General features: G+C 43.4%; 1 protein-coding gene across 4 annotated transcripts in view; it reads left to right on the top strand.

The window, feature by feature from the left end:
* The window catches only part of SLC41A3 (solute carrier family 41 member 3), a 63,721-nt gene that overhangs the window by 36,393 nt on the left and 5,905 nt on the right, over positions 1–21,423 (top strand). For all 4 annotated transcript variants that reach the window (XM_054977846.1, XM_054977844.1, XM_054977845.1 and 1 more), the window contains 4 exons: positions 4,527–4,671; positions 9,424–9,570; positions 16,398–16,542; positions 19,112–19,191. In XM_054977846.1, coding sequence (XP_054833821.1) covers positions 4,527–4,671; positions 9,424–9,570; positions 16,398–16,542; positions 19,112–19,191 — 517 coding nt within the window. The remainder of the gene's footprint in view (positions 1–4,526; positions 4,672–9,423; positions 9,571–16,397; positions 16,543–19,111; positions 19,192–21,423) is intronic.

Raw genomic sequence — 21,423 nt, 5'->3', positions numbered from 1 at the left:
ACCAGGATGCTTCCCTACATACTATGGGATGCTTCCCTGCAGGCATGCTGTTTACTGCCTTCAGCATAATCTAACTATGCACTAATTGGCTGGGAATTGGCAGTACAGGCCTGAAGTCTGGAATACAGTGAAAGTGGGCATCGAGGGAAGTTATGAGGTTCTGTAAAGATTCACTGTCTTCTCACTGTACACTGATCTTCCATATGTAATCCTGCTACAGACAGCCAGAGATCTAAGATTGTTAAATAGTCACCACTCTTGCAGAAAAGAGGCCCTGAATCCTTATATAGCTATGTCCTACTAAGATTTCAGCATCCCACCTTTCTGTATGTTAGTTGTATAACACTGATACAATGTAGGTATGTCCATAATACAGCTGGTTTAGATCTAACGTAGAATGTGACTTTTGTCTGTATTCACCAGAGGGCAGCAGTGTGCTTTTGTGAATAATTTAGAAATATCTGAATTTTAATGGGATTGTAATTGTCAGGTGCTCAGGATTAGGATCACCTGTCAAACTCCAGCATCTTAGGTGCTGCTGTTGGGGGCTGGGAAACAGACTGGGAAGGGGTTGTTGATTCCCTAGCCTGGGAACCTGGCCTTGAGAAGCATATGAATCACACAGCCTGGTTCCTGCTTGCAGAGTCTGAAGACTATTAGAGGAGGGGCGGGGAGTAACCGGAGGGAACCTTTATCTGCTTTAGGCTGTCTGTGGCTGTCAGTCCTAGCAAGGATGACATGAGAGCATGAAACTGACATCGTATCAGTAAAGAACCTTAACTCCTGAAGTGAAGTCCTTTGAGAGCTGCCTGGCATGCTCACAGTAAATGTTATTGAGGGTGAAGGTATTGCTATTGGGGGGGGGGGGGTCAATGTTGCACGCACCCACAGTGTACCTCTACGAGAAGTGATGTCGCTGATGCTTGTACTTCACAGTGAAAATGCATTGCTAGTTGTTGATGCCAACTTCGGCTCCCCAAGAGGTGAAATCCATCTGCTCCAGTATTATGCAAGGTGCATTTCAGGTACCTGCTAAAAAAATCATATGGGAAGTAGCACTGAAGAAAATAATGTGTTACTAGGAATGGATCTCCTTGTGAGTAAGTGGGTGACTTAGTGGCAAGGAAAACAACTATACAAAAGGTGGTAACAACGGGATCTCCACCAGTAATTTACAGGGTCCATTCCCAAGGATGCACACGGAGCTGGTGGTCTTAATTAAAGGGTAGTTTTATTCATGGGTCAGAATTCATACACACACATACAAAGCTGCATACAAGCACACAAGAGGCCTAGGAAAAGCAGTGGTGAATGTGGAATAGATTTGAGGATTTGCAAGGTGATAATTACCTATCCAGAGAGCAGGGAAGTCCGCGGAGAGAGAGCTTCAAACACCAGCGTTCTTGGCCAAGAGAGTAGGAGGCTTAGGGTAACCTCAAGGGAACAGTGCTTCGGATCCAATAAGTGTGCTTGATTTGAATGGGGCAAGGGCACTACTCTTTTTTTTTAATAATATTTTTTATTTTTAACATCTAAAACAGTAAACTACAAGAAACTACAATAGTACAAGGGGAGGGAAAAAAGGAAAAAAGAGAAGGGGAAGGGGGGGTGGAAAAAAGGGGAAGGCAGCATACAAACACTAAACACTACACTTCAATACTTTCCCTTCATACTGCCATAATTAAAAATTAAAGCTTAATAAAGTAATGATGGAATGGTTGATCTTACAAAATACAAATTACAGTTCAAATTAAATCTTTCCCCCCCTCCCTGGGCCTCGGACGCAGTTCTCTCTGAGCAGCTACAGCCGCAGCGCTCATTGCCTCCCCCCTCCCTTCAGGCTTCGAATCTTCTTCTTTTTGCTTGGTGTCTTGCCCAAATTCTTGATTTTTGTCCACAAAATCCCTTAGCTGATCTTCCGAATTAATCTTGTAAGCTTGATCTTTATAACTAAACCAGATTCCTTCTGGAAATAGCCATTTGTACTTTATGCCACGTTCCCTCAAGAGAGCTGCCAGCCTTTTATACTTAAGTCTTCTCTTCCGAACTAAAAATGGAACGCCCTTCAGTATCTTGACTTTATTTCCCAGAAAGTCCAAGTCCGCATTATATGAGTTATATAGGATATTGTCCCGGACCCTCCTAGATGAAAACTCAATAACAATCTCGCGAGGCAGCTGCCGCTTCATTGCATATTTTGAAGAAGCCCGACGGACTCCCAAAATGGCGCTTTTAACTTCTTCTTTAGTTGCCCTCACGGGTGTCGCTAAAAGTTCCAAGGCAAGCTCCCTTAAATCCTCGTTTTCCTCCTCTTTAACATTCTGGAGGCGCAAAATAGTCTGTTCGTTCCACTTGCAGCCCAATCAGCTGGTTTTCCACCAACTTTAGCTCCTTGTTCGTTGCTCTCATAAGTGACGCATTTTCTCGAGCAGACTTCTCTGCCCCCCCCCGCTGCTTCCTTGATGGCTTTCACATCGCTCTCAATTAAGCCCACCCTTTGATCTGTTTCATTCAGCTTGTCAACAAAGGGTTTTATGGCTTCGATGACCGATCTTTTCGCCAATTCCTCGAGCGACTCCCCTCTTCCCTGCAGGGCAGCCGAAACTGACTTGCCCAGAGCAGGACTCTGCTTTTTCGCTGCCATTTTAGAGGGGGGGGGGACCGCCAATCTTCCGAGACTCTGCGAGGGGGAAAAAATCCGAATCTTCTTAACTTCAGATCCCACCACTCCTCCACATGCGCTTGTAGTGACAGAAGGGATTCGCTTACTTACAGGCTTCCGCCTAGTCCTGTTCTTTGCCGTTTTCCGTGGCCCGGCAGCACGCAGGGTGCCGCGCACGTCTGCCGGCCTCCATAGGGACAAACGGGCAATTTACCCCCTGCCTCGATTTGCCAGAGGGCTCTTCCCGCCGCGTCCCGGACCCAGACTCCCTCCCTGGGAGTCCTGGGGGCTAACCTTTGCAGATCAGCCGCCCGGTCAGGCTGCTCGGCCGCTTCCTCTCGGACCTGCCGAGAGGAGCGTCCGACATGGCCGCGAAAACGAAACCGAATCGGCACTACTCTTATAGGGTAAAACGTGCCATGAGGTGGGAAAGCTCACCTAGCCATTGGAACAAAGACTCCAACTGTCAGTTCCTAGGAATAACAAAGGGTTTGATTACCTTGATTGCTAGCTGCCAGGGTGTGTAAAAGAGAATGCAAAGTCTCTCCTGGACCTGCACAAAAGGGGCAGTTTGTTAATGGAGTCCACCGGAGCTAAGTTGATGAATTTAGTCGTGGAATGTACCTTTCTAAGAGTTTATGGATGCTAATTGATGTCTCCTCAGTCATGGGCAGGAGATCTCATCACAGAAGGAGGGAAAGGAATGTGCTAAGTGGGAAGACACTGCGAGACCTTTGTTGCTTTGGACTCCATTCGGAGCTGAAAGTACTGTAAACTAATCACTGCTGGTCACTCTGTATTTACATGCTACTTCCATTCCTAGATCTCCCAGGCGGGACTCAGCAACTGCTAGCTGGAATTCCCCTGTTTGCAAGCCAAACTGCTTTTAATCCAGGGGCCTTGTGGTTTTATATCACAGGTAGCTATATTAAATAGCTATTGAAGATGGTGGAGGCCAGGCCAGCTGTTTACAATTGCAGAATACTTCTCAGGGATTTCATTCTTATCAGCAAGTTGTTGATATGGGAGGGTGTGTGTGTAGTAATTGTGGTCTTGTGAATTTTGAGAGTTCCGATCCAAACACAGATTTCCTGTGTGGCAAATTACATATTACATGGAAGTTCTGATTTCTTTAAAAAGAAACATAAAGGCAACTTAATGAAATAGTCATTTTGAATAGAGAAGTTAATGGTGTGACAGGGTGGGTGGGTGTTCTGCCAGTTCCTGCAAGCCGTTTTTCTGATCAAATCTCCTTCCAATCATTGCTCTCCCCCCAGAAGTGGTTCTAGTATTGCTTAATATATTTATATCCTGTCTTTCCAACTACATTACCCAAGTTAGCGCACAATCAAATAGCTTTACAATATGACATTTAGAATACTAAAACTAATCGGGAAATCCAGTATAATGATTAGCAGTAAAAACAATGTTAAATAACAATGAACTAATGAACAGGAAAAAAATCCCCTAAAATCAGTTTGGGGAGGCATGAGAAAATGAAAGTTTTCAGCTAGTTATTAAAAGAGAATAAAGGTTTGCCCTCTGAATGTATGCACCTGGATGCTGTAGGAGGGGAACCTATTTAGAAGACGGTAGTGCATATGATTTGGAGGAGAAAAATGGCTGAGAAGAAACATGTTATGTACATCCATTCCCTGTTGCTTTTGCTTCCTTGCTCAAAAAAGGCTCCCTTCAAAAGCTACTTTTCATTTAAAACATTCACTTTCCATATGTACTGTTTGTGTGAAGTATATTTTTTCTCACTATATAACATAGAGCCAGATTCCTGCAGGAAGGTTTGCAAACTGCCTTCAGATTACGATCTCTGAGACTTTCTGTCCTTCATTGTTTTTTTGCTCAATAGACACAAGCCACAGTGGTGGGACTCCTGGCAGCTATAGTTGCAGTCCTTCTTGAGGCCATAACCAAAGGGTATGTTGAACTGAACCAAGCAGCCCTGTTGTGTGCCAGCAGTGTGACAACGGCATTCATTGCTGCTCTCTCGCTCGGTAAGTGGCTCTTGGGCTGCCCTTTTTCTATGCCTTTTAAAATGTGTTCTCACTTTTCACATAAGTTTTAGTTCTCCCTTTCCCCTTACAGTTGCTCAGTAGCTGATGTCAAATGATCATTTCAAAATATCAGATGACATCTTCAAGGTTTGCAACAAGAAACCCTGTTGTTGAAAGCTATGTCTCTTATTGCCAGCTCACTGATTTCACATCCTTGGCAGTTCTGAAATACGGAATCAACTTGTCAATATTGAGACTGCATGGAATGTCAGATTAGGATCCAGCTTTAGAAGAGAAAAGGGAAGTGACACAAAGTGCCAACCACACAAAGGATGTTGGTCACAAGAGGCATCAGGGAACTTACGTTTGAAAGGGTTGGCTCTGGCTGCTTTCTCTAAATAGTGAAGCCTGACTCGTCCATACAGACATGAGTGTACTATTTAACTATGGCAGCAGCCCTCCCTCCTTTATGCAGCAACATCTCTCACTTAAAGCTTCTTTTTTTCTTCAGTCAATCTAATGGACTGAAGTGTGCAAAATTCTGTAGGGCTACCTTCTTTCTCATCTCTTGCAGCAAGAGTCCTCTCCTTCAGCTGCCAACCTATGACTGCAGAATCAGGGTTGACGCAACACTAAAACTAGCAGGAAGCCACTTCTTGAGTAAGAATCATTTGAGCGCCTGCATGGTGTAGTAGTAAGGAAGTTGGACTAGAATTTGGCAGAATGAGACTCTGCCAAATCCCTTTGCTGCCGTGAAAGCTCCATCTTGGGCCAGTCACTCTCACATAGCTCTAACCTACCTCCCAGAGTTGTTGTGGGGACAAATTGGTGGAGGGGAGAATGATGGTGTAGGTTGCTTTAATTCCCCATGGGAAGAAAAATGGGGTATAAATATCTAAAATAGATAAAATAAATAAAAATAAACTTGTAATCCAGACTATTAAAAAAAAGTTTACCACAATATTTAAAATACACATTTTTATGTTTATATTAAAATAAAAACATGTCAAGGAAGAAGAGGAAGCCCAGTTTTGAATCTGACAATCAAACAAAAAATGCTCACTCCCTTTAAAACATTCTTAGGAAGATGTTGGTTGTATTAAAACATCACATTTAACTGTGTGTGTGTGTGTGTGTGTGTGTGTGTGTGTGTGTGTGTGTGTGTGTGTGTGTGTGTGTGTGTGAGAGAGAGAGAGAGAGAGAGAGAGAACACATAGTCATGAAATAATAGGATTTCTTCTGTGAAAGCTTCTAGAGGACTAGCCATGTTAATTTTCTACACAAAACCAAGACGGAGCCTTGTGGTACCTTAAAGTCTAACAGATCTACTGTTTCCACTTTCAGTGAAAGTGGGGCTTCCTAACTCACCAGGGGACTAGTTTGCAGTGCTGGGGCCAAGGCAAATGATGGCACAAGGGGTTCCCCCCTTTGCACCCCTTCTTGCCGGTTCTCTTTGCCACCGTGGCGCTTGGGGCTCTCTCACCTGTGTCATTGGGCTGCAGCAGTGTATGGGAGGTGTGCCCTGGTCAGTTCCCTTTGATGGGGTCTGGCTGCCCAATCCCAGGTGGCCCTGGTGAGCTGGGGGGCAGCAGGGGGACAGCTGTCGGTAAAGTCACCCTCACCCTCCCTGGTCCTCCTTGCCCCCTTGTTTGGAGCACAGGAGGCATTGCAAAACTTTGATTAAAGCACATCTCTTCATCTTGTCTTTCAGACTAGAGAAATGTCTATAAAATTCTTCTATAGTATCATTTGACTCTGATGTGTTTTTTTAAAAAGCCTTCAGAATATACTTCAAGTTTTTAATTTTTTAAAATAAATTTCAGTGGCAAGAACCTCTAATTCTTTGTGAAGAGAGGTCCCCAGTGTAAACTCTGTATTGGTAGGTCAGCGGTCACTAATTTTTTATTCACTAAACTCTCTGCATCATCTCAGCCTCCATCACTGCATTTTCCAAATTCCTGTTCCTACCTGTTATTCTGGCCCCTTCTTCAGCAACACCTCATTCACACACAGATACACATAATTTTCTCTCATCACATGGATCTTTGAGGCTGAGCTCCCTAAGGAGCCAGAGGGTGATATAACGCTCCCTCAGAAAAGACAGGGATTGGAAGAGCTGTCTGAAAGGTGAGACTGGGGCCAGCTGAACTCAGACATGACAGGTTTGGTGGGAAAAGGAAGAAAAGGGGAGAAATTACTTCCTCTAGAATACTACTTCACACAGAAAAAAGGAAGTATGCCAATTTGTACAAATACAACTATATTATTCATACAGCACTAATGGCTACTTAATATATCAACAGTCAGTCCAGTACACATGTAGGAAGAGAGAGGAAAAAGGTCCCAATACAATGTCCAGAATAAATCTCCCAGGCTTTGCTCACGACGCCAAACGATGACGGTGCCAGCCAATTCCAGAGTTAGCTGAATGGTGGCATCCAAGATTGTTGGAGGGAAAGGTGGCAACGAGCTACACCGGTCTTATTCCTTTCCGCTCGTTTCAGATGGGGTCCTTCGTCAGGCCACCAATATCAATTAGTCAGGCGAAATCGTGTCAGTAGTCATATACAAAACAGTTTTGTCAGCTTCCATGTAAGGGTCATGTAAGGTTTGGTGGGAAGGCAGAGGCCATTTTGCAGGTGGAGGATTCATGAGAAGATGCTGGCTAGATGGCACATGTCTTTGACCGCAGGACCACAAGGAAATTGCCCACTGGGGAGTTTCGGGAGAAAGGAAGCATCCCTTCTTTCTAAAGATTAAGGCCAGAAGCAATCTGCATTTCAGTTGGTAAGCAGCCAAGGATGAAGTGAGCTTCTGTGCATAAGGGTTTCAGATGGTTAACAGATTGTAGCTAAGGGGAAGGCCATGCCTTCTTGGAGAGACTTGACAGAACATACAAGCATGATTCTCCTCCATTTGAAGTACATCAGCGTTACACCCTCCAAGAGGCAAGCCCATCTGTAGAAGAGTAACACCCATTCTCCCAATGCCTCACATACGCATATGTGCTTCCATACCACACACATTCTACCCATGTCAGCAGGGAAGGCTCATTTCTGACGGAGACCTATTTGCTCAGAATTACTGCTTTCTTGTTAAACTGACTCCCTTGCTTAGCTATGGTTACTACTAGTTGTTTCATTTCAGCTATTCACACAGAGCCAGATTTACAAATCTTTAGGAAACCAAACTCATCCCTCAGAATTTGTACCCTCTATCTGGACCTTATCTTCCAATCATCTACTTTGGAGGTGGGGGACCAAAACCCTAAGTCAAGAACCTGAAGCATTCTTGATGCTGGAATTCATCTCCAGTTAGCTGTAACTCTAATAATTTCTTCTTTAAACAATGGGGAATATAAAAAGCAATGTTGCTGCAAAAAGTGTCTTTTAAAGCAATCACTTGGACTAGCCCAATTTTGCCAGATCTCAGAAACTAAGCAGGGTTTGCATTGGTTAGTAATTGGCTGGGAGACCACCGTGAAAGACCAGGGTCTCACAGCAGTTGCTAATGGAATAAAAGAAATGTACTGACCTTCCACAAGAGAGCAGCATAAGACTGTTTCCTGAAAAAGGAAAACAGCATTAAGAAATGTACTGTACCAGAAGTGCTTGGGAATACATGCAGTGAGGAACTAAGGCCAGAGTCATGGAATGAGGGAGGCCATGTTAGCAAGACCAGTCCTTGGAAGTCTCTGGCTGTCCGAAAGAGAATGCTGGATGAGAAATCTGATCCAGATAGGAAGTGCTGCAGTTCTGCAGTTCAATTTAAGATGCTTCTTAGGCATATTCTCAAGCATTTTATATATATAAAGTGTGTGTGTTTGTGTGTGTGTGAGAAAGAGAGAGAGAGAGACAAAGAAAGAAAGAAAGAAAGAAAGAAAGAAAGAAAGAAAAAGAAAGAAAGAAAGAAAGAAAGAAAGAAAGAAAGCTTTTGAGAAGACAACAATTAATCCTCTTTTCATATATACCTGGGCCAAGTGTGCAGTTCCCATCCTAGGGGGATCTGTGAATGGATTTTTTTTACCTACCAGTTAATCACAAGTGCTGACACTCTAATATTGCTTTAATCCTCAGACTCTCTGCTAGCTGCTTTGAACCCAGCCCCGCCCCCCATCCGTTACCCGGAGCATTTGTTGAAAGTTATACAGACACTTTCTCTATTCCAGAGGTGGCCAAAGTTACTATCTATCTAGTACATTTGTATCCTGCCCTTCCTTCAAGGAACTCAGAACATTGTGTATGATTTTTTCTTCCTCATTTTATCTTCACAACAACATCCCTGTGAGGTGAGTTACACTGAGAGAATGACTGGATCAAGGTCATCCAGCGAGTTTCCATGGCAGAGTAATTATGTAAGCCCATGTGTTCCAGAACCTACCCTGTCGTATACCATACTGACTCTTTAAGATACTAAGTTTAAGAAATACATACAGAAATAATCACATAGCTGAGAATCACAGCCCCGTCTGCTTTTCTTCACCCATCTTATTTGCTCTTCCTTCTCTTTTTCCTCAGCAGCTCTTGTTTTTCTTCCGCCTGACCTTCATTGCTACTCAACCACATGCTCCCTCTCTTCTCCTCCCTTTTCGGCCTATCTGCAAGCCCTGCGCAAGCACTGCTGTTCCTGCTGCCTCTGCATGCTCTCAGTGAGGTTGAGATATGTCTGTGTGTCTCTCTAACAGTTCCAGAACTGTGCTTAGACTTTTCCCAAGCCATCCTTGGCTCATCCTCTGATTTGCCTCTCTTGTAGGTCTGGTGATGATTGGTGTAATCATTGGTGCAAGGAAGGTCGGGATTAACCCAGACAACATTGCAACCCCCATCGCGGCAAGCCTTGGAGATCTGATCACCCTTTCCTTGCTTGCTGGAATCAGCAGTACGCTCTTCAAATACATTGGTATGTTCAGGAAAGCAGCCTAGGCAGTCAAAAGAGAGAGCTAGGAAAGTGCATAAGGGGTTTGCCCCAAGCAGCAGTGCTGTGGTGATGGGTGAATGCAGTTGAATCCCATTGAAAAAAAGAATACCATATTAGACAACCAGGCAGAAAGGCAGAGGCTCTGTAGACTCTCTGAAGCTCCCACGTTAGGGAGATGGAACTCAGCCTTATGAAAGTAGTGAGAGGAAGGGAGCTTAAGTAGGCTCGGTATAGCTGTGCTGAAAAAGGAGTTTCAAACCAAAATAGGAGGCTTTGCCGAGCTGACAAACAAACTGCCAAAACCCTATCGGGAAAGAATGGCAATGAATAAAAGTCAAAAACTTTTCAGTGTTTCCATAGGTATGAAAATAGTCAAACTTCTAATTCAGAGTCGAACTTAAACATACAATTCTAATGGAGTCAAGCATATATGTACAATTCAATACAACCAAATTCCCAAAAGACCGTATGTGTGGACAAACAATCCCAGCATCAAAGGGACAGAGTCTCTAATGTCCCGTGAATTAGCTGAGAAGCGGACCAGGGTAAATGCACATCCCTCCTGCAAGGAGTCTCTGTTGTAGCAGGTCAAACCAGTCCGTGTCCCACAGTTTTATTTAAATATTATTTTTGTTGTGTGTAGAAAGGTCACTGGTGATGAAAAGGATCCTCCAAGGGGGTCCCTCCGCCCTACAAGTCGGCTTGTTTCGTGTATAGTCCACTTCTATACACGAAATTGGAAGACCAATTGGAAGACCACCACTTAGTCCCATATCACAGTTTTCACAACAGTCAATGGAATGTCTCACGTGCATACACTTCAGCGCACTTCCAATACGCCGACTTGTAGGGCGGAGGGACCCCCTTGGAGGATCCTTTTCATCACCAGTGACCTTTCTACACACAACAAAAATAATATTTACATAAAACTGTGGGACACGGACTGGTTTGACCTGCTACAACAGAGACTCCTTGCAGGAGGGATGTGCATTTACCCTGGTCCGCTTCTCAGCTAATTCACGGGACATTAGAGACTCTGTCCCTTTGATGCTGGGATTGTTTGTCCACACATACGGTCTTTTGGGAATTTGGTTGTATTGAATTATACATATATGCTTGACTCCATTAGAATTGTATGTTTAAGTTCAACTCTGAATTAGAGGTTGGACTATTTTCTTACCTATGGAAACACTGAAAAGTTTTTTGATTTTCATTCATTGCCATTCTTTCCCGATAGTGTTTTGAAAAAGGAGTTTGGCAGGTTTGGCTTGTTGTATTGCTGTAGAGGTGAGAAAAAGCTGCATCTGCCAAAATTCCCACTTCTGTAAAATGCTGTTAAAACTACCTATTTCCTCCTGATTCGTTAGCAGTATCTAAACCCCTTGCATCTAAACTATGTCTCCCTCTGTGTGTTTGCAATTCACCATCACAGTCAGCTTTGTTGCGGACCAGCCATTCTCATTAGAAAGTTTACCTCTTCGTTATTGCAAAAGTGTAGGTCTTACCTGATGTATGTATTGAAAATTGCCAAAAAAATGACTTCTTGACTGACCTAGAGGCAATTCTGGGGAAGACAACAACTGTGGGAGTCTGAATTGTGTTTTGCTTTAAATGTGTTACGGATGATTTTTTTGGGAAGTTTCTAGCAATAACAGTTCAAGCTATAACTAAAAATTGAGAGCCAACTGCATGGACTAGTTGGTGGTTTCATTCTTCCTGTTACTTATTCCACAGGCCAGCAAATGTACTGGCAGAGGCCTCATTGTCCAGCTCAATCCTATTACTCTTTGTGAGGAGTGAAGAGATGTGCTGGGCAAATTTCATAAGGGTTATGCTAATAAATGTGCTTTGACATAAGCTTTTGTGAGCCACGGCCTGCTTTGTCAGATTCATGGCATGTTATTCAGTTGAAACACACGCGCACGCGCGCGCGCACACACACACACACACACACACACACAAGACTGCAAACAGCAGAATGATGGTGGTGGCAGAAAGAGTTATTATAAAAAGAACCCAGAAGATTCCGTTTCTTGACATATAGAGGTGCTGCATTACAGTACAGAACAATCTAGTCAAAAAAGTAAGTGATACAGGTGGAGTGGGTGTGAACCACTCCCAAATGTTGACAAATTGGCAAAGTAGGATAAATCTGAACCAAGTCCCTAAATCTGTAAGGAGTGATGATTATTGTCTATAGTGAGCTATCCACTTCCGTTCTCAGTAGAGTCCAAGTTTGATAATGTTGGATCAGCATTTGCATTCCAACTCAACAGCATCTTGTTGGAGCCTCCTTTTGAAATGTTTTGGCGGAACTATTGGAACCTTTAAATCTGTTATTGAATGTCCACAGAGGTTGAAATGGTTAAAGCAGATTCTTTGGGTTTAATAGTTGTGTACAAAAGAATGTCTCTTGCTCTAGCCTTCTTGTGATGTAAAAAAGCAGCATCTTCTGAAGTCCCTTCTAGTCGATATTCCCATTCAGAAATGTTTGGCAACTAAATATTCCAACTGTTCTCAAAGTTGAGACCCTATTCATGTTTCTTGCAGTTGAACATTTCCCCCCTTTCCTATCCCCATTTATAACACCAGACAGATAACAGTGTGCTCAGTACTTTCTTTACTGCCACTGCATCAGGAAACAAACTTTTTGCTCTGTATCACCTTAGGTAAAGCTATGTGCTTTAAAAAAACCCCTCTCTTTCATTTCCCAGAGGGGTTTTCTTTCCTGGGTAAAATCTGAGATTAATACGATGTTGTAATTAAAGGCATCTTCATTCTTTATGCTTGCAGCCTAGGGCTTTCACAACATCTTTTAGGGAAAATAAAAAGCACATTTAAGGGATGCTTCATCTGCCCTGTTACCTGCAAGATGTGTTGCAACTGGCCCAGCTCTGGACCAGTTAGAAAGAGCAGATGGAGAGCTCTTGAAGAAAAAAACATTAGCATATCAAAAGGCCTGGCACCGTCCCCATTGCCTGAAGATGTTTCTGAGGCTTCTTTCCTTCTCCTTCTGAGTCACGCTTATTTTCTCTCAGTGCAGCTCTCCCTTTTCTAAAGTTCCCTGTATTTCTAAAGGTTATTCCAAGGTTATATTTAAGAAAAGAGAAGTTAATTCATGAGGAGATGATTCAAATTCCTGCAGTCCAGCAATCTGGAAGCTTGCTATAAAGAGGGCTGTAATTATTCTAGATCAGATGAATCTATCTGGTCCATTCTCCTCTTTTTGATGGGACATTCCACCAGTAGTCTCAAGAACAATCCTGGATATTTCACAGGCAGGTATATGAAGGCTGGTGCTAGACTATAGAAGATAAAAAAGTACCCCTGTAGCGGTTTCTAGTGAGTCTGCCTGGATTCCCTCCCTAGGGGGGCTGCCAGTCACCTACTGATGTAAAAAGGCAAAATTCTAAAAGGATTGGCAAGTGAAGCCTCACTGCTGGGTAGAAATCCACCTGCCTCTCTTAGCTAAACCTTCAGCTGTGGAACGGAGAGGCAAGTTCCCAGCCCTACCAGGTTTTAAATAGAAAGACAGCCCTGTGAGGTAGGCACTCAGCAGGCTGAGTCCAGAAACAAACTAATAGGGTAGCATGAGGCAAAATGGCCAAAGAACTGGATTTGGATTGAAGCCACAACTCTCAATCGCACCAAATTAAGAAAAGGAATTTATTAAAGAAAACTGCAAAGGCAAACAAAATAAACATAGAAGTATGTGGAGAAGCATAAGACAACAACAGACTATTTAAGCTAGACTATATTCACTGAATTTGTTCCAGATGTTACCTTCAGTAATTTTCAGAGTCCAGAAAGGGAGCTTTAGCTCTTAAGTGCAGAAGTCCCAAAGACAAAAGCACGAAGGTTGCAGGCACAGGAATCCACCAGCTGCGTGGCATTCAGGAACAGGAGCAAAAGCAGGAACAGGGCCCTTTCTCTTCCCTCTTCCCCTGATCCTCCCCGATCTAAGAGACTGAAGGAATAACTCTTTTTTCCAAGACCAGCTGTCTGCAGCTGGCCTAAACTCTTGGCCAATCAGAAGGGCCAAAAAACCCTCTGATGACAGACTCGGCCACAGCCTGTCTTCACAGGTAAGGGAGAGGGGAAAGAACTCACCACCCCAACCCCCATAAGGCTACATGCTAACAAGCCAGGAGGCTTGTGAACCTTTGTCCTTGAGAGCTGTTTCAGGTTTGCACCTGTGGCTCAAGGCCTCTTATCTGGCTGGAGTAGACAGTGCTGATGAACCTCAGTCTTCTGAAAGGAAAAAGAAAAGGCTCAAAAGCCTAACCCAAAATGTTTTAACTCAAAAAGAAATGAATTGAATAAGTGAATTTCAGTACAACCCCAAAAGTAGCACTGTGGTGGTATATTAAATCACTGTTGTTTCTGAGGCCCTTCACTTTACATTTTTTAATACTAGAGATACTAATTTGTATTTCAGGTACAGAACTATATAAAGGGGTTAATTTCCACTTGAAATCTCAAAGGAATATTCATCAAGTCACTTGTTTGTTTCATATGTAGATTTCTTAATTGTAATACCTGTTCTAATGACATATCATGGCATGTTCACATGTGTCAGTTATGGTGCAATCATAAAAGTTACACCTTTTAAGTCCATTGAATTCAGTTAACTTGGATGAGTATATTTCTTCTTAGGATTCTGCTGTTAGTTTCCTATAATCAGTATTTTTTTCAGTTACTCCCTTAAAAGATGTTGAGCTTCTTGGTGAGCAGATCATGATTTCAAATATCAGTTCTGCAAAGGTATCGTGCTAGACTGGTATTAACTGTGTTCAAATTTAGTTCAGGCTTTGAACACATGATCTGAGTGAACACACAACTGTGTAACAAAATGATTCAGTTGGTGAAAGGAGAGAGGTGGGAGGAGGTCAGCTCTTTCTTCCTCATTTATCACTAGGACTGAACATTCATACCTATATAATCCTGACAAATATACATTTCTTTTGGAAACTCCCTTGTTCCTCTTAAATTAGATGACCAAACATGTGTCTGTTGAAATACCCTAATGAGGTCAGAGACCGCTAAGCGAAAGGCTTTTCTCTTTGGATGAAACTTTGGTTTACAGGAAATGTATAAAGGCCAGTGTGGTGTAGGAGTTAAGAATGTCTGACTAAATTCTGGGAGGCCCAGGTTTGAATCCCCACTCTGCCATGGAAGCTCACTGGGTGAGTTAGGTTAGGCTGAGAGAATGCGACTGGTCCTGGCTCACCCATAGGGTTGCCGGGTCCAGGTTGGGAAATGCCTGGAGATTTGGGGGGGGGGGTGGAGCCTAGAGAGGGCAGGGTTTGGTGAGGGGAGGAGCCTCAATAGGGTATAATTCCATAAAGTTCACCCTTCAGAGCAGCCATTTTCTCCAGGGGAACTGGTCTCTGTTGCCTGGAGAGCAGTTGTAATTCTGGGAGATCTCCAGCTACCACCTGGAGGCTGGCAAGCCTACTCACCCAGTAAGCTTCTTCGTCAGAGTGTTATTGTAAGAAAAAAATAGAGGAGGGGAGAACGATATTATAAGCCACTTTGGGTCCCCATTTGGGAGAAAAGCTGGGTATAAATAATAAATAAGTTTTGTGTTTTTCTGGTTGTATAATTGCTATACCAGCAAGGTAGGAAACAGTATTGCCAGAATAAAATTGTACAGTTTTTTTTTCACAAGAATACTTACGTGAGCCCTTCACAGCCATCCCTATGATGCTCCACTAGGACTGTGAAGGGCACATGTTCCATGCAGCTTATGGGTCTCAAGAGCACTAAATCAGTGTATTATACATCCCGGAAAAAAATCCTCCATCTGTTAAAACCATTATAATGCTCTTCAATTAGGGAATAGAGAGAATTGCATCATTTACTTAGTTGTTTAGCACTTGGAAGGTTGCAGGTTTCCTAAATTTGTTCAAACGCAAACCCCAGGGTGATTCATTTTTCAACAATGATGCTTAGCTAGCATTAATTTCTAACAGTCATGGTTGAAGGGGTCTCTGAGTTCAGCTGTAGTCAGCCTAATTACTGTTTTCTCCCCCTTCCGCTTTTTACTTTATTGCACACCTGTCTCTCCCCCCACACCTTTTAAAATATGTAGCTGTGTGCTTTTCCCCTGATGCAAACTCCTTGACTCCTTTTAGTATGTATCAATTTTCCTCTCCACAAATTAATAAGATGTTTTTTAGATGCTGGATCCTTCACTATGACAAAATTATGGCTTGGAAGCAGTAATGAGCTTGTTAACATCATCTCATGAGAGTGTGCTACATGGAGCTAGAGTTTCCTAATTTTCCATCTTCAGGAAATTCTACTCTGTTCGTTTCTACATGGTATTGGAATTCATTTTTCAAGATAAATGGGAAATCTGATTAGTTTATGTTGGGGTGATGTTTATATATAGCTGTGGAATAAGAAAATACACTTGCCCTAAACCAACTTAAGTTTTTCATGCCTCAATCCCATCAACAGCAACGGGAAGTTACTGCTAACTTGTTTGTTTTTGCAGACCTAAACACCACAGACTTTCTCTGGTTCAGGGCTGCTGTATTTCTTATATGCTTCTCTCTGCCTGATACAACAGTGAATACTCTTATTGATACTGACATTTAGCTTTTCCTTTTCTGCTAATCAATACCTGTCCTGTGTCAGCTGCTGTTGATTATAGGTGGCAATGGAAGGGGCGGAAATGGTTCTGAGAGAAAGCAACTCTGGGTACCCGTTCATGCGCTCAGAAAAATGGAATTATTTTGCTCACCACTTGAGCAGAGCTGAAGACACACACTAATAACCTTTTGTCTCTTTTTGTCCGGCAGATGTCAGTTACCTTTCCCCCTTGATCTGTGCCATCTTCATTGTAATGATTCCTCTGTGGGTTGCTATTGCCAAGCAGAGTCCTCCCATTGCTGAAGTACTGAAGTCTGGATGGCAGCCAGTCATTGTTGCAATGACCATCAGCAGGTAGATCGTTAGATATGGACAGAGACCTCTTGAAATTTTAGGGGCTGAGGTCAGTCACTCTTTCTAGCTCTAACTATGGGGAAATCACTATAATCTGCTTTGTCAGTTTTCCGGTTGTACCAAGGACAGTTTCTTTTTATGTGTTTGTTGTGTATGGTGATAAAATCTCTGCACTGATGCAAAGAAGTGCTCATTGGATTGGCTCACATATATGCACCATCAAGCAGGCTCTTTCACAGATAACTCACTGTAAATAGAATTTCTATATCTCTTTTCATCACACAGTGATTTCTAACAGAATCACTTTCTACATACATATATAAACCAACCCTCTGTCTTCTGCTATAATTTGTAGAGGAAGAAGTTAGACAAAGCAGCGTCATTAGCCACCTGACTTCTCTGTGCAGCCTGGCATCAGTGGAGATATTACTCAATAGATTTCTAGTGATGAATTTTTTAAAAAATAATTCATAAATGCTTCCAATGTTTAAATAATATTTATTTAAAACATTTATGTGCTGCCTTTCCACCCAGATTCATGCATAATATCCATGTATCATTTTCTTTCTGGCTATATGCATTCATTATTTAGATATTTATACCCCACTTTTCTCCCCAATGGGGATCCAAAACAGCATACAAAAACATTATCCCCTTCTCCATTTTGTCCTCATAGTAAAAATCCTGTGAAGTAGGTCAAGTGGAGAGAAAGCGACTGGCCCAAAGTCACCATTGCGCTTCCATGGCAGAGTGGTGATTTGAATCTGGGAGCCAAGCTACAAGTCACGCCTGACACGAGTAGAACTCGTGTCAGTTTCCTGAAAGTTTTCACAGGAAATGTAGGTGTCTCGTTTAACTATTAAGGTCTCAAAACTGTGCGGGGAGGAAGGGACATTTAAATCTCCAGAGCTGGACTGCAGCTTGCAGGTGGCGGCCAGCCAGCCCTTCTCCCCTTCACTCCATTGGAAGAAAGGGTTCCCCTGTCTCCGACAGTCTTCATATCCACCTTCCAGGCACTCCTTGCCCACCCACCCTAGGGCGAGCCAGGGTAGCTTGGGCCAGGAGGCTGTCCGGGAGACAGGACCACTGCCTGTGCTCTGGCACTGCCTGTGCCGCACACCTGCTCCATGCCCTTCTGACCAGGCATCAAAGTATTGAGACGGCAGGCTGCAGGCCAGCTGGAGCCTTGTGCCCCCAGCCCTGCTCTTGCACGCTTGCCCCAAGCAGCTGCAGCACCAGCCGGATCCCCGCACCCTGCCACCCAGGAGGGCCAGGGACGGGCGTGCACACTGTCCCAGCTGTGCAGGATCCGCGTGACCCAACTGGGCTGGCCCCCGCACCAGTGCCGTGAAAGGCACGTGCTGGACACATGAGGCTCCAGTTGTGGTAGCAATTGCGGTGCTGGTGCGTCACTTGTATCTTGGCTCTGGGTCTCCAAGATCCTAGACTGACTCTAGCCCCTATGTAACACTATGTAACACTCTAGCCCCTATGTAATGAAACCTACACTAACATTCTGTCACCCATGACATGCACACACAACTCAGAATTATGTCATGTGCCTGACAGACCAGATACAGCATTCCCAGTATACACAGGCAGCTCAATCTTGCTCTTTTATGTGGCTGCATTTGTCTCACCTCCTCTGCGTCCCCCAGCTGTATATATGTGTGGTATATGGGTGGGGAGTGCCTGGAAGGTCGGTTTGAAGATTGTCGGAGGCAGGGGAACCCTTTCTCCCAACGGAGCAAAGGGGAGCAGGGCTGGCTGACTGCCCCCTGCAAGTTGCAGTCCAGTTCTGGAGATTTAAATGCTCCTTCCTCCCCACACAGTTCTGAGAGCTTAATAGTTAAATGAGACACCTACATTTCCTGTGAAAACTTTCAGGAAACTGACACGTGTTCTACTCGTGTCAGGCGTCACTTGTAGCTTGGCTCTGGGTCTCCAAGATCCTAGTCTGACACTCTAACCCCTATGTAACATAGGCTGTTCTTAAAATGCCTGATGGCCACTAGCTATGACATCTAGAAGATTTTCCCATCCTTTAATACTGTGCTTAAAAAAATTAGAGCAACCGAAAAGGCACATCAGTATTTCTGAACTGAACCATTCCGGAATCAATGTGGGTAACTGATTTTTAGTATTTAGCTTTTTTTCCAGTGTTAGTTCCTTTTCATATTCAGTACATAAACTATCACCAGTCACCAGCTGGGTCTTATATACCACTCATACATACAGTTGGGGGACGCAGAGGAGGTGAGACAAATGCAGCCACATAAAAGAGCAAGACTGAGCTGCCTGCGTATACTGGGGAATGCTGTATCTGGTCTGTCAGGCACATGACATAATCCTGAGTTGTGTGTGCATGTCGTGGGTGACAGAATGTGTAGGTTTCATTAGTCATTTCCAGTTCTTCCTTCTGTAAGCAAAATCTTTGACTTGGGAAACACACAAAGATCTGTAGTAAGTCAGGAGCTCCACTTAGAATGTCGCTGATACTGGTCCTGGTCATTTAGTCTGTCCCTATGTCTGAGGATTAATAAACTTACACTGTGCACTTACGTTGTAGCATTGGTGGCCTCATCTTGAACAAAACTGTGACCAAAACAAACTTTGAAGGCATGGCTGTTTTCACTCCCGTAATCAATGGTAAGCAGCTTCTTCTTTTGACCTGCATCTTAACAGAACAGTATGGAGGCTGGGGCCATGAGGTTGCAAATGTGACCCTCTTTTCACCATCAGGTCAACAAGCAAAAGTAACCCTGATTTTCAAGTAAAGCATATACCCATAGTATGTAGCTTATTGTCTCTAAATCAGAGAAAATGGGAATATTGAACAGTGTGAATCCCTCATAATTTAATAATTCCATTCATTTGGACTCAAGGTGCTGATCTTCAGAGTAACATTGAAAGTTGGAAATATGAGCATCTACTCAAGATGTTCACTGCAGTAGAGGAGTTTTAAAGTATGCCGCAATGCACCATGAAATTTGAAGATGAAATTAATTTGATATTAAAGAAAGTGTCTTGATAATGCAGTAAGGGCCTAGTCTATTCCAAGCTCATTGACAGCAATCCCCCAAAGATTCCACCAGAGCTCAGTAGAAGTCAGTTTTCTTCCTGCCTTCCTTCCAACAGTGTGTGCGCATGTACAAAGGCAGCACAAAGAGCCACTGCAAGGAAGAGGAAGCTTGTGTGTGCCTACCAAATCCCCCCATCTTGCCTTCCATTTTCTCTATCATTCTTTATCTATCATGCTCTCAAGACTGTGGATAATGTCTACAGGCCTTTAGGGAAAGTTTCCCTCTGACCCCACACACATTTAATGTACGCAGAGAGAGATGAGGGAAGGAGTGAAAAGACTCTTCCTTAATGGAACAAAAAAAACCTTTTTAGAAATCCTTAAGCATTCACTTAACTCTTTGCTTAACTGGGAAATATAGCAATTTTTTTCAGCAGGAGAATACTCGCTGTTTTTAAGTCAAACAGTGGGTTAAAAGTGTTGATAATAGATTCCTAGAGAGGCTTCTAGCTGTTGCTGAAGCCCTGAAATGATAGGTATTGTGCTGGGTGAGGGCAAAATAAGATGGGTGGATCTCTTGCCACACACCCACTTCATGTATCCCAGGAATTATATGCCCCCAGTCATCATCCCCATCCCAGCAGCCCTGCACAATCTAGAGCACAGAAATTCGCATGGTAGGGTGAGATGGAGATAGAGTAGGTACACGTGGACCTTCTGTCCTACAGATGCTTTTCATGCTTGCAGTGTGCACTGATGCTGAGAGGCAGGAAAAAGGGCCATCCTCTGGGTACAACTGCTGCTCCCATGCTCTAATATGATTGGGCTCAGTGCAGTCGCATAGGAAAATGACACCTGCATTTTCTTTTTAACTGTGGACTTCAGCAAGGATGACAGGATCTTCAGACTACTCTTTGGTATTGTCAATATTTTATTTTCAATTTGGATTCTTCTAAATTGTGAATTTTGGCAGCAATGGCAGTTGCCATCTGCTCCGTAAAAATGCACTCTTGTTGCATGTTGTGCTTCCATATGAAGTTCCTATTCTGCCAAATCAGTACATTAGCATGAAATCAGAAATGGGCAGAATATATAGTTTGAATAGCTGGTGCTGAAAAGGTTTTACAAATCATATCCCTCCACAGTCTGTGTCCAATCTACTATTCTCCTCTTTTTTTTAAATTACAGTTGTAGCTCACTTGTTCTCCCAGGTGAGGATGACAAACAGAAGTATTATCCTATTTTATCTACACAGCATTGCTTTGAGATAGGTTAGGCAGAGAGTGTTTGACTTGTCCAGGTGCCAGCATCGCTCATGGCTGAGTAGAGATCTGAACCCCAGTCTCCCTGGTACAGCTCAAACAACTGTATCCACCATATCCCACTGGCTCAAGGAGCTAGTACAGATTAGCACTGTTACCTTGTTGCATCGCAAGGACAATTATTGCTAAAGATTATGGGATAGCTATTTCATTATAGTAGAGGTGGAAGAAGACATCATGTGTCTGTCAAACACCCCCAAAAGGAAAAGTTCACCAGGACTTTGCCACTTTTAGTCATGAGTTCTTCTTATGCTCTGACATTACAGTGCTAGTAGAGATCGTCTTGTGGAAAGGGAAACCCTACAAAGGAACTTTTATTGCTGCTGGTTTTCTGTCCTCCCCATACCACTTCTTCCTTTGGTGTTCAGTGAGCATAAGTGGTATATTGGGAATGGAGACTTAGAGTTGGTTCAGATAGGCCTGGTGGCTGCTGCCACCAACCACCGTTCCTATATCGATGGAAACAGCGGGGCGCCCTCCTGCTTTGGCCTTCCCGATTCCGGATTGGAAATGGGACTTGATCGGTTAGAATCGGTG

Source organism: Eublepharis macularius, chromosome 4, assembly GCF_028583425.1.
Source record: "Eublepharis macularius isolate TG4126 chromosome 4, MPM_Emac_v1.0, whole genome shotgun sequence".
In the NCBI taxonomy this organism is placed as follows: Eukaryota; Metazoa; Chordata; class Lepidosauria; order Squamata; family Eublepharidae; genus Eublepharis; species Eublepharis macularius.
The sequence above is the reverse complement of the archived record's forward strand: the minus strand, read 5'-3'. Positions and strand labels throughout refer to the sequence as shown.